Below are 12,309 nucleotides of genomic sequence, written 5' to 3'. Positions count from 1 at the left end.
TCAAGGAATGGTTAACTAAGGAAGGAAAAAAGAAAATAAATAGATTTAAGAAATACTGCACTACATGGAGGTAGGCCCAATGTGGCCTCCTGGTTGAGATGCATCTCGGATCCATAGGCACATCTGGTGGCTTACGTACCTTATGGAGGGTCGAACATACACGTTTCAGGGTCGGGGGAGCAAAAGAGCGAAGGATGTAGGTGCCTGAACCAACTAACCCTAACATTGGAAATACCATGTCAGCGTTCTTTAGATTCCCTGCGCCCTCTTGAATTGAACCACGCGCCTCCCATTTTGGACCATTCTGAAATAGAAACACTCAACCTCGAGCCTGAACTGCTAGGCCAGGTCCCATCTGCACAGGAACATGCGCCGCTTCAGATTACATTTGACTGGGTTGGGCCTCACTGTTGAAGTGCAGGCTGAGCCTGTCACCTTGGGAAAGCCGGTACCCACCTCTAAGCACACTCCTGTATCCAGGGAGGCTTTTGCCACTACAACAAACTATGATGAATGGAACACTTACTAAGTCCTGGGAGCTCCTGAGATAGCGCTGCGTCAGGGGACACCTGAGTTCCCGGCAGGGAAGACCTTGCCTAGCCATTCTGCCTGTTCCTGGACCATTAGTTTGGGGGCAAGCCCTAGGATGATTTGCATATGGTTGGTCCCTATTTGTAATGGCACCGAAAAGCTCAAGAGCAATAGAATGGAATGCACCTGGAGGGTCCTCTCTTAATGTTGTAGTCTATTACTAATCACTCATTTGGTCCTGCCTGGTAATATGCAGGTAAATTGAAATACAAGTCTTCCATGGTCACGTGCACAGTGGCAGCAGTGTTAACGCGCATGTGCACACTGCCACTAGGCTGAGCTTTGCTGAGGACTCACAGAAGCTGGAAAAGTTCCCATTATCTGCCCTCCCAAGGCTTGCTGTGCTTAATCCTTGTATTTCTTTTCCCCAACAGGCAGCTGATTGCTCGGTTTCACTGCATTTCCTGCGACCGACCTGTGGATATGGCGGTGCCTGGGCCGTAAGTAACAGTATATGTGCTTGTTGAGATTAGAGCCGGTATAGTTTCTCACAAATGGCTTTCATGTTTTGTTCTGTGGGTGTTTGCTTTGGTGCGTGTGCACTAGCACCCTGCCCATTGAGTTTAAGAAGACCATTCACTGTGCCATTGCCTCCTTTAACTAGTGTTTTCCATATGCAAAAGTGACTTACCTGTAACACTGGTTCTCCTGATACGGCATCCTCCAATACTATGAACTTGGCCAATGGCCATCCAGCACAGTGTACAGACAGAGGTAAAACATACCCTGCTGAGTCATACAGAGGACAGGAGTAAAAACGGCCACGGTGCTACTACACTGGGTTCCCAAGGCCTCCGAATCTCTTCATTGGAAGATCACACAGGATATGCTTGCCTTGGTCTTACAGAGGACAGCAGGAGGGTTGGTTGCATATTGTATTTACGAAAGACGCTAAATCTAAAGAAATAGTGTTACAGGTAAGAAAAGTGTTTTGTCTCTGACAGCATTATTCGCTAACAGCTAGATTCATCAATATCCCGTTTTGCGAGTCCTTAATAGCGATTCATAAGGAATCGCTATTAAGGACTTGCAAAACGGGATTCATGTAGGAATTGCAAAAAATATTGCGATTCCTACATCTTCCTTATTTGCGATTAGCAAATTGCTAATCGCAAATAAGGAATAACTCTGGGGAGTTATTCCTTATTTGCGATTAGCAATTTGCTAATCGCAAATAAGGATGCGATTTCAAGGGTGCCAGGGGTGTCCAAAGGACACCCTGTAGCACCCCTGAAAAGCAAATTTACACAGGTGTTGCGCACACACATGTCCAAAGGTCATGTGTGTGTGGAAACATGCAACAGAGAAAAATGCACTAAAGTGCTTTTTTCTATTTTTTCGCTATTTACCACAAAGTCTGACTTCGTGGTAAATAGCGGCCAAAAATTGCGAATTCGCAATTTAAAATTTGTTAATATATTGCATTTAAGGAATCTCAAATAGAGATTCCTTAAATGCAATTCCTCGCAAATATGCGAATTAGCAAATAGCGATTTTTGCATTTGGGATGAAGAATCCCAAATGCAAAAATTGCACTCGCAAAGGGCCAGATTCTGAGAATCTGGCCCTTTGCGAGCCGATTTCGGCTTCATGAATCTAGCTGTAAGAGAGCAACAGTAGTGGCTTTCATCCAGGTCAAACAGGATGTAACTCATCCAGTAAGGATTCTGTTTACTTCAAAGTCGCATAACTTGACACACACTGTAAAGCAGTGCCCAACTTGAAATCGGCTTTCTGTTGGACGGGTTTTGCAAATTGTTTTATAAATTAGTTATTCTTTACATAGCAGTGCCATCTAGTGGCTCAATACAGAAGGGTTTTAATAAAGCTCTAGGATGTTGACCAGAGGGATCTGTAACCAGGCCCATTGCGATCTTCAGGTTGTGTGAAGGCGCCTCTTGTGACCACTTGATACAAGCATTTGCAATGCAATAGGTCTCGCATCACTGAAAGTTTGAGCTATTTGAGTTGCACATGATAATCTTTGTTACATGCTTTTTTGTAAAAAAAACCAATATCCCAGCAGTAGCATAAGTAAAAAAATCTTTTTGGAAGTGAGATTTTTGTTAGCTTGCATTTTTAAAATGCAACATTGTTGTATATTTTAATAGTGCATTTTGTAAACGAAGCTATTGAAAATCTCCCTTTCAATAAAAACAAATCAAAACATATGCTCAGCTGCAATCTTTCTCTTTATAATTGCCTTAAGGATGCAGCACCATATATGGCTATAGAGGTCCCTTTACAACTCCACAGGGACACCTAGTAACAACCTATACTACTGCACCCTTTCCTTTTTTGGGGGATTTTCTTTTATTACTTATGCTACTGCTGATGTATTTGTTAACAATAAATATTATTATTGCAACAGCAATAGCTCAAACTTTCAGTAATGGGAGGCCTATGGCATTGCAAATACTTGTCTGGTAGATGGGCGGGTACTCTGGGAGATATAGTTCCTCAGCACAACCAAGTTCTTCCTCTCCCCCAGGAGGCTGAAAGTGGCTTAGAATTGGCGTGACTCATGTAAGTTATATTAAGCCCTCAGCTTTCTCTTTCTTCCTTAAGTTGCTGTTATTTTTATTTTGGATTTGTGGTGCACTGGCATGGATGAACAAATTAAATAAAATCCTGAGAGTTCTTTTTTCTATAACAAAAATAACCTTTGCACTGCAAGAGCTGTAATATTTCTATAAAATACACAGCAACCCAGGGCTACAAAAACATTATATTGGCGCTACATCAAAGACCTCTCTTCCGAACAAATAAGGCAATTTGGTGCCTGTTAGACCTGTCTGGCCCTTTGCGTAGTCCCTCCAATTTAATATTTATTTTGTTCCCTTTTTGCCCCTCATACCCTTATTCATTTTTGTGTCCACTAGATTTTTCAAGGTGTTGGTCTAGGGGATAGGTGCTCTTTCGCCCTCATAGTTTTTCACCTCAGGCCTAGAGGCCTTTCCTGACAGAAATTTCCTTGGAGTCATAAAATGGTGGCTACCAACTGTCACAACTGTCATACCTGGAACCTGTCCCATAGGATAGAGTAGGGCATTCCAGAACCTTCTGGACCTCTGAGGGTCAGCCTATATAAGGCGGAATGTTGGTCAGCCATTTTGTCTTGCAGTGTAAGCTGGCTGGAGTTAAGGCTGGAGTATAAGACGGGGGTAGGATCATCAGAGGGTTGACCTCCCATTGTAGGGACGCTCCTTACTGGTTCACCACCCTTCTACCCTTATAGTCGTTGTCCTGACCCTGCCTGTAGGGTATCCTGAAGACCCTGGGCACCTGTACTCATCTGGTCCCAGCGAAAGGCGTGGGTGAGGGAGGTTGTACCTGTGGGAAGCCCCCTGACCAGTGAGGAAAGAGGCTCTCGTGCAGAGTTTGAGGAAAGGGACTCCTGGATACTTCCATCGGTAGCCAAGGGGACTGTGAGCAAAAGAGGAGTCATCAGACATTTTAATCAAACCTTCCTTCCCCCAACTCCCCGTTACCTGGGGTAGCCCCTTGTCAAAGAGTAGTCGGATTGACTGGATTGGGGCTAAAGTTGTGTGCCTGGCGAGGCGTCGCCGAGTGTACTGGCCGCCTGGTGGCGTCCGCCCTCGTCGCCCTGGGTCCGGTGACTGTGGCGGTGACATCGTGTGAGGAGAATCACCCTTTCCTTCCCTGTCTCTGATCAGCGCCGGCCCTGCTGTCTGAGCGCGTCAGTCGGCGCGTGTGGGCGGGACCGGAGGAGGTAGTCCTGCGAAGTCGAGCAGGCTCTGGCCTGAGCCGCTACTCTCCCACGCATGCCCGGTCGAGCCGCTTCCCTCAAGGAAGGCAGAGGCGGAACCGGACAGGGAAGCGCCTGGAGTGTAGCAGCGGCTCGTGTTTGTTGTTGTGCCTTCTTTCCCCCGCTTGAGCGCCACACGGAGGAGCTGGCTTGAGCGGGAGGGGAAAGCCGAGGAGCCCCCAGAGGCTGGTGAGCCACAGTGTGATTCGGTTCCTTTTCCTTGCCGCCCCCGGCGATCAAAGACACCAGCCAAGCAGATTCTCTACAAGTAAGGAGGAGGTCGAGAGGGGGAAGTTGTCCTCTTTAAGTAAACAAAAACAAAGGCAGAGAAGCAAGGCCTAGTATTTATTTAAACAAAGGATCAAGCCTAAATCGTGCAGCGCCCATAAAGACTTCCATAGGGGTCTACACAGATTGTTGTTTCCTACTGGCTATATAAATATTGGTACAGTGCCTGCCTCGTGACAGTTCTCCAGAAGAGCAAGTCCTTAAATAAGGGAAGTGTGGAGGGTTAGCCAGTACTTCCTGATGTTGGTGGTGGAGTGGGAATAAATGTGTTAACCATTCTTTTAGGGGAGTGCAGTCATTGCTCCCTGGGAACTTCTGTAATGTGATGTAAAGTTAGAAAGCCAAATAGTGAAAGAGTTTTGGCAACTTTGAGGAACTTAATAATCTCATGATTAAATGTAATGTACTGAGCTGTAATTTCTGAAGACAAGAAAGCAAAGAATATTTTTATAAACAAGCTCGTATTTTTCCAAACAGTGGTGTAGTGTCATTTTTGGGTGATATTGCATTGAATTACTGCGGGGTGGCTTGCAACCTTTACACATGTGCCTCTGTTGAATTTGCCTTACCCTAGGCCAGGCTACCCTAGGTGACCTGACATATTTAGGTTCCAACAAGTTGGTGGCAGCGGTGGGATGTTGACTGTGGTTGCAACTACTCTGCAGTAATTGAGTGTAATCCACTAACCTACACCTGGAGTTTTCTCCTAGCGGCCCTCCTAATTTTTATTTTTGCTTTTTCCAAATTTATTCCTGGTGGTGGGGTGGAGGTAGCTTCAGGTTGCCCCTACAACTCTATTCTTTTTGTGTGCTTAACCTTGTGTTGCCTGTTGCAAAATGGAATTTGCACTGGAAAAACTGGACACTTATTCATTGGCCCAGCTAAAAGATTTCTGTCAACAAATGGGAGTGTTCTTTAAGCGTGGTGCCAAGAAGGGGGAACTCCAGACCAGTTTGAGGGCTTGGGTGGAAGCGCGCAATGAAGAGGGAACGGTGGAGGAGGAGGAATCGGACAGAGGTACTGTCATTGATAGGACTGCGGAATGTCCCCCGGGGGTGGGTGAGATGTCAATCAGCCCCAAGGCAACCTCACGGGAGGGTAGCAGTGTGTCATCGAGAGGGTTGTCAGAAACCGAGTTAGCTGACAGGAGAGAGGAAAGACTGTTCAGGTGGGAAATAGCAAAAATGGAGTTGGAAGAAAAGAGGGAGAGGAGGAGGTTAGAACAGGAGAAGGAAGAGCGGAGAATGGCTCATGAATTCAAACTAAAAGAGTTAGAACTCCAGGCCCTGCAACGGGGACCCTTTCCAACTCCAAATGGTGGCAGCGAAACCAGAGAACCAACCAGGGAGTCCAGACCCTACCTGCCTAAGGATATGATTGCCAGCTATAGTCAGGGGGATGACATAGCCAAGTGGCTGGCAGCCTATGAGGTCTCCTTAAGAGCCCATGGGATCCAGGAGAAGCACTGGGGGGGTGGGTTGTACAAGTACATGCCTCCTACCGGTCGGGACACTTTGCTACCCTTAGAACCGGAGGAGCAGACCAACTACCCCACCATGAAGCTAGCATTGATCAGGAAGTTTGGGTTAACCCCAGAAAAGTATCGCCAGAAGTTCAGGGGGAGCCACAAGTTAAGCACCCAGAACTGGGTGGACTTCCTAGATTATGCGAGGAAGGCATTGGAGGGCTGGGTACAGGGCAGTGAGGTGAAGGATTATGAGGGGTTGTATGATTTTTTTTGAAAGAGCATCTACTCGAGAAATGTTTTCCTGAGCTGCGCCAACACCTGGTGGACAGCAAGCTGACTAATCCCCGGAAGCTTGCAGAGGAGGCGGACATCTGGGCAAGTACCCGGGTGTCCTCAAAGGGGACTGGAGGGGATTCCCAAAAGGCCGGACAGGGCGCCCCTCAGAAGAAGGAGGGGGGAGATAAAAAGCGGGAGTTCTCTAAAGGTCCCCAAAACAGTTTCCAGGGAAAGGGAACAGGTTTCACCCCTAAGGCTAACCCGCCCAGAAACCCTCATCCTGGCCAAAGCCAGCAGCCAAGGGTTGTCCACTGCTTCGAGTGTGGTGGTGTTGGACATTATAAGGGAGATGTCAGATGCCCAAAGAGACCACCCCCTCCCACCGGAGGAAAAGCCCCGGGAGTAGCTAGTGTAGCACTTGGGGAGGAGTTGCCCTTAGATAAGGGGGGTGAGTGGGCGGGTGTCACCTTAGTGTCCCTGGGAGAACGGGAGATGGTTCCTAAGATCCAGGTGCCCCCAAATACTGTTAAGTATGGACAATGGATCACCATCAATGGCCAGAGAGGGGAGGCTCTGAGAGATACAGGAGCCAGTATGACTATGGTGAGAAGTCAGCTGGTGTCTCCAGAGCAGGTGGTTCCCAATGTACTCCACTCCGCCGCGATGGCTGACGGCAGAATGGGCCACTATCCAGTGGCTGAGGTTCCCTTTGAGTGGGAAGGGGTTGCAGGTTCACTTCGAGTTGCCGTAAGCCCTGCCGTGCCAGTTGATTGTCTGCTGGGGAATGATATGGAGCACAATGCTTGGAGAGAGGTGGAATACCGGACGCATTCTGCGATGCTGGGTACACCTGACTGGGCCTGTGTAAGCACAAGGTCTGCGACTGCCCGGAGGGGGAGTTCGCCTGGGTTGGAGCCTGGAACAATGGCCCAACCCGCTGACAAAAAGGGACAGACCCGAAGACAGGAAGAGCCTACTTCGGCTTTCACACCCCATGTGACACATCGGCCACCTGTGATGGTGGACCAGGAGTCCGTGGAGGGGGAAGTAGTTTCTCTGGAGGACCTGCCCATCCCTGCTGAGTGGCATGTGGAGGGAGGGCCTACCAGAGAGGAGTTCTGTAAGGGCCAAAAGGAGTGCCCTACCCTTGAGGGACTGAGGCGACAGGCTGAAGCTCAGGCAGCAGGGGACGTTGCGGGACACTACCACATTTACTGGGAGGATGGACTCCTCTACAGTGAACCCAAGGTACCCTTACCTGGTTCATCAAGGGCCTTGGTAGTCCCGCAACGATACCGAGCCTTTCTGCTGGAATTGGCTCATGCAATACCCTTGGCAGGACACTTAGGTCAGGACAAGACCTTTGCTCGGCTTGTCCCCCACTTTTACTGGCCTCAGATGAAAGTGGCGTCCAACACTTACTGTCGGACATGTGTATCCTGCCAGGCCAGTGGGAAAACAGGGGTGAAGCTGAAAGCTCCCCTGGAACCACTTCCAGTCGTTAGCACCCCCTTTGAAAGGGTGGGCATCGACATTGTAGGGCCATTGGATCCACCAACAACAGCTGGTCACAGGTTTATCCTGGTTCTGGTGGATCATGCCACACGGTACCCAGAGGCAATTCCTCTGAGGACTGTCACTGCACCTGTGGTGGCTAGGGCCCTAATGGGGATCTTTACCCGAGTGGGTTTCCCCAAAGAAGTTGTGTCTGACAGGGGGACCAACTTTATGTCAGCATACATGCGGGCAATGTGGAAGGAGTGTGGAGTGACCTACCGGTTCACCACTCCCTATCACCCCCAGTCCAATGGACTTGTAAAAAGGTTCAACAAGACCTTGAAGGGCATGATCAGAAGTCTGCCTGAAAGCCTGCGGAGGAAATGGGACGTCCTCCTACCCTGTTTGCTATTCTCCTACAGGGAAGTGCCACAGAAGGGAGTGGGCTTCAGCACCTTCGAACTTCTGTATGGGCACCCTGTATGCGGTCCTCTCAGCCTGGTGAAGGATAGTTGGGAAAAGTCTCCCAGGAAACCCCCCCAGGATGTGGTGAGCTACATGCTGGCCTTCAGGAGCCAAATGGCGAAGTTGTGGAAGCAAGCTTCTGACAACTTGGAGGCCAGCCAGGCAGTCATGAAAGAGTGGTATGACCACAATGCTCACCAGGTGGAGTTGGAGCCTGGCCAGAAAGTGTGGGTGATGGAGCCTGGAGAGCTTAGTGCCCTCCAGGATCGCTGGACAGGCCCCTTTGAGGTGTTGGAGAAGAAGGGTAAGGCCACATACCTGGTGGACCTTAAGACCCCACGACAGCCCCTACGGGTGCTTCATGCCAACCGACTCAAACCCCACCATGAGAGGCCCGAGGTCATCTTAATGATGGTGACTGATGGGGGAGAGGAAGCGGAAAGTGAACCTCTCCCCGACTTGTTCTCGTCTCAAGAAAAGGATGGGTCAGTGGAGGGAGTGATTCTCTCTCCCACCCTAACTCCTGAACAGCGGGAAGACTGTCGCCAGATACTGGAGCAGTACTCTACGTTGTTCTCCCTTGTCCCGGGAAGGACTCACCTGTGTACCCATGATGTGGACACAGGGGACAGCCCACCAGTGAAGTCAAAGACCTACCGGCTGTCCGACAAGGTGAAGGCTAGCATCCATGGAGAGGTTGCCAAGATGCTAGAGCTAGGAGTTATAGAACCTTCCAACAGCCCCTGGTCCAGCCCGGTGGTGCTAGTGCCAAAAGCCGCTCCACCAGGCACCACGCCAGAACTGAGGTTCTGTGTGGATTACCGGGGACTGAACTCAGTTACAAAAACTGATGCCCATCCGATCCCTAGGGCGGATGAGTTAATTGACCGGCTAGGAGCTGCCCAATACCTAAGTACCTTTGACCTCACTTCAGGGTACTGGCAGATCTCCTTGACAGATGGAGCAAAGGAAAGGTCAGCCTTCTCCACGCCTGAGAGACACTTCCAATTTTGTGTGATGCCCTTTGGGCTCAAAAATGCCCCTGCCACTTTTCAGCGGCTGGTGAATCAGGTCCTCTCCGGAATGGAGGGTTTCTCCGCTGCCTATCTGGATGACATTGCTGTCTTCAGTAGCAGTTGGGAGGACCATTTGCAACATTTGCAAGCAGTTCTCCAGGCCCTGAAACAAGCTGGATTGACAATCAAGGCCAGCAAATGTCAGATTGGGCAGGGGTCGGTTGTGTACCTTGGACACTTGGTGGGCAGGGGGACAGTGCAGCCCCTGCAGGCAAAGATTGAGGCAATCATGGCCTGGGAACCCCCCAAGACACAGACTGAGGTCCAAGCTTTCCTGGGTCTCACAGGCTACTACCGTCGCTTTGTGAAGGGGTATGGCACTATTGTAGCGCCCCTCACAGAGCTCACCTCAAAGAAACAACCTTGACGGGTAGTTTGGACGGAGGCTTGTCAGCAAGCCTTTGAAAAGTTGAAGCAGGCAATGTGTGCAGCACCGGTCCTGAGGGCCCTAGACTTCTCCAAGGAATTCATTGTCCAGACAGATGCATCAGAACATGGCATTGGGGCAGTGTTATCGCAACTGAATGAAGAGGGCCTGGATCAGCCTGTGGTTTTCCTATCTAGGAGACTGCTTCCCCGGGAACAGAAGTGGAGTGCAATTGAGAGGGAAGCTTTTGCGGTGGTGTGGGCTCTGAAGAAGCTGCGGCCATACCTGTTTGGCTCACACTTCCTGGTTCAGACTGACCACCGACCCCTTCGTTGGCTAATGCAGATGAAGGGGGAGAATCCCAAGTTGCTGAGATGGTCCATCTCCCTACAGGGAATGGGCTTCCGGGTGGAACATCGGCCTGGAGTGGACCACGCCAATGCAGACGGTCTCTCCAGGTATTTCCGCCTTAGTGATGAGGACTCCCAAGGGGTTGGGTAGCTCTCCCCACTTTCAGCTGGGGGGGACGCGTGTTAGACCTGTCTGGCCCTTTGCGTAGTCCCTCCAATTTATTATTTATTTTGTTCCCTTTTTGACCCTCATACCCTTATTCATTTTTGTGTCCACTAGATTTTTCAAGGTGTTGGTCTAGGGGATAGGTGCTCTTTCGCCCTCATAGTTTTTCACCTCAGGCCTAGAGGCCTTTCCTGACAGAAATTTCCTTGGAGTCATAAAATGGTGGCTACCAACTGTCACAACTGTCATACCTGGAACCTGTCCCATAGGATAGAGTAGGGCATTCCAGAACCTTCTGGTCCCTTCTGGACCTCTGAGGGTCAGCCTATATAAGGCGGAATGTTGGTCAGCCATTTTGTCTTGCAGTGTAAGCTGGCTGGAGTTAAGGCTGGAGTATAAGACGGGGGTAGGATCATCAGAGGGTTGACCTCCCATTGTAGGGACGCTCCTTACTGGTTCACCACCCTTCTACCCTTATAGTCGTTGTCCTGACCCTGCCTGTAGGGGATCCTGAAGACCCTGGGCACCTGTACTCATCTGGTCCCAGCGAAAGGCGTGGGTGAGGGAGGTTGTACCTGTGGGAAGCCCCCTGACCAGTGAGGAAAGAGGCTCTAGTGCAGAGTTTGAGGAAAGGGACTCCTGGATACTTCCATCGGTAGCCAAGGGGACTGTGAGCAAAAGAGGAGTCATCAGACATTTTAATCAAACCTTCCTTCCCCCAACTCCCCGTTACCTGGGGTAGCCCCTTGTCAAGGAGTAGTCGGATTGACTGGATTGGGGCTAAAGTTGTGTGCCTGGCGAGGCGTCGCCGAGTGTACTGGCCGCCTGGTGGAGTCCGCCCTCGTCGCCCTGGGTCCGGTGACTGTGGCGGTGACATCGTGTGAGGAGAATCACCCTTTTTTTCCCTGTCTCTGATCAGCGCCGGCCCTGCTGTCTGAGCGCGTCAGTCGGCGCGTGTGGGCGGGACCGGAGGAGGTAGTCCTGCGAAGTCGAGCAGGCTCTGGCCTGAGCCGCTACTCTCCCACGCATGCCCGGTCGAGCCGCTTCCCTCAAGGAAGGCGGAGGCGGAACCAGACAGGGAAGCGCCTGGAGTGTAGCAGCGGCTCGTGTTTGTTGTTGTGCCTTCTTTCCCCCGCTTGAGCGCCACACGGAGGAGCTGGCTTGAGCGGGAGGGGAGAGCCGAGGAGCCCCCAGAGGCTGGTGAGCCACAGTGTGATTCGGTTCCTTTTCCTTGCCGCCCCCGGCGATCAAAGACACCAGCCCAGCAGATTCTCTACAAGTAAGGAGGAGGTCGAGAGGGGGAAGTTGTCCTCTTTAAGTAAACAAAGGCAGAGAAGCAAGGCCTAGTATTTATTTAAACAAAGGATCAAGCCTAAATCGTGCAGCGCCCATAAAGACTTCCATAGGGGTCTACACAGATTGTTGTTTCCTACTGGCTATATAAATATTGGTACAGTGCCTGCCTCGTGACAGTTCTCCAGAAGAGCAAGTCCTTAAATAAGGGAAGTGTGGAGGGTTAGCCAGTACTTCCTGACGTTGGTGGTGGAGTGGGAGTAAATGTGTTAACCATTCTTTAGGGGAGTGCAGTCATTGCTCCCTGGGAACTTCTGTAATGTGATGTAAAGTTAGAAAGCCAAATAGTGAAAGAGTTTTGGCAACTTTGAGGAACTTAATAATCTCATGATTAAATGTAATGTACTGAGCTGTAATTTCTGAAGACAAGAAAGCAAAGAATATTTTTATAAACAAGCTCGTATTTTCCAAACAGTGGTGTAGTGTCATTTTTGGGTGATATTGCATTGAATTACTGCGGGGGGGCTTGCAACCTTTACACATGTGCCTCTGTTGAATTTGCCTTACCCTAGGCCAGGCTACCCTAGGTGACCTGACATATTTAGGTTCCAACAGTGCCTGTCTACACTTTTATCAAATCTACTTGGGGGCTATTTTGTTTGTTATATTGTTTTGGCATATAGTTTTCCGCAGTATCTGTAGA

At 49.9% G+C, this 12,309-nt stretch overlaps 1 protein-coding gene across 3 annotated transcripts in view; it reads left to right on the top strand.

The window, feature by feature from the left end:
- QRICH2 (glutamine rich 2) overlaps nucleotides 1–12,309 on the top strand; it is a 418,913-nt gene that overhangs the window by 321,097 nt on the left and 85,507 nt on the right. For all 3 annotated transcript variants that reach the window (XM_078654585.1, XM_078654584.1, XM_078654583.1), the window contains one exon: nucleotides 966–1,031. In XM_078654585.1, the coding sequence (XP_078510711.1) occupies nucleotides 966–1,031 (66 nt within the window). The remainder of the gene's footprint in view (nucleotides 1–965; nucleotides 1,032–12,309) is intronic.

This window comes from Lissotriton helveticus, chromosome 7 (genome assembly GCF_964261635.1).
Source record: "Lissotriton helveticus chromosome 7, aLisHel1.1, whole genome shotgun sequence".
NCBI lineage: Eukaryota > Metazoa > Chordata > Amphibia > Caudata > Salamandridae > Lissotriton > Lissotriton helveticus.
This window is presented reverse-complemented; position numbering and strand designations above follow the sequence as displayed.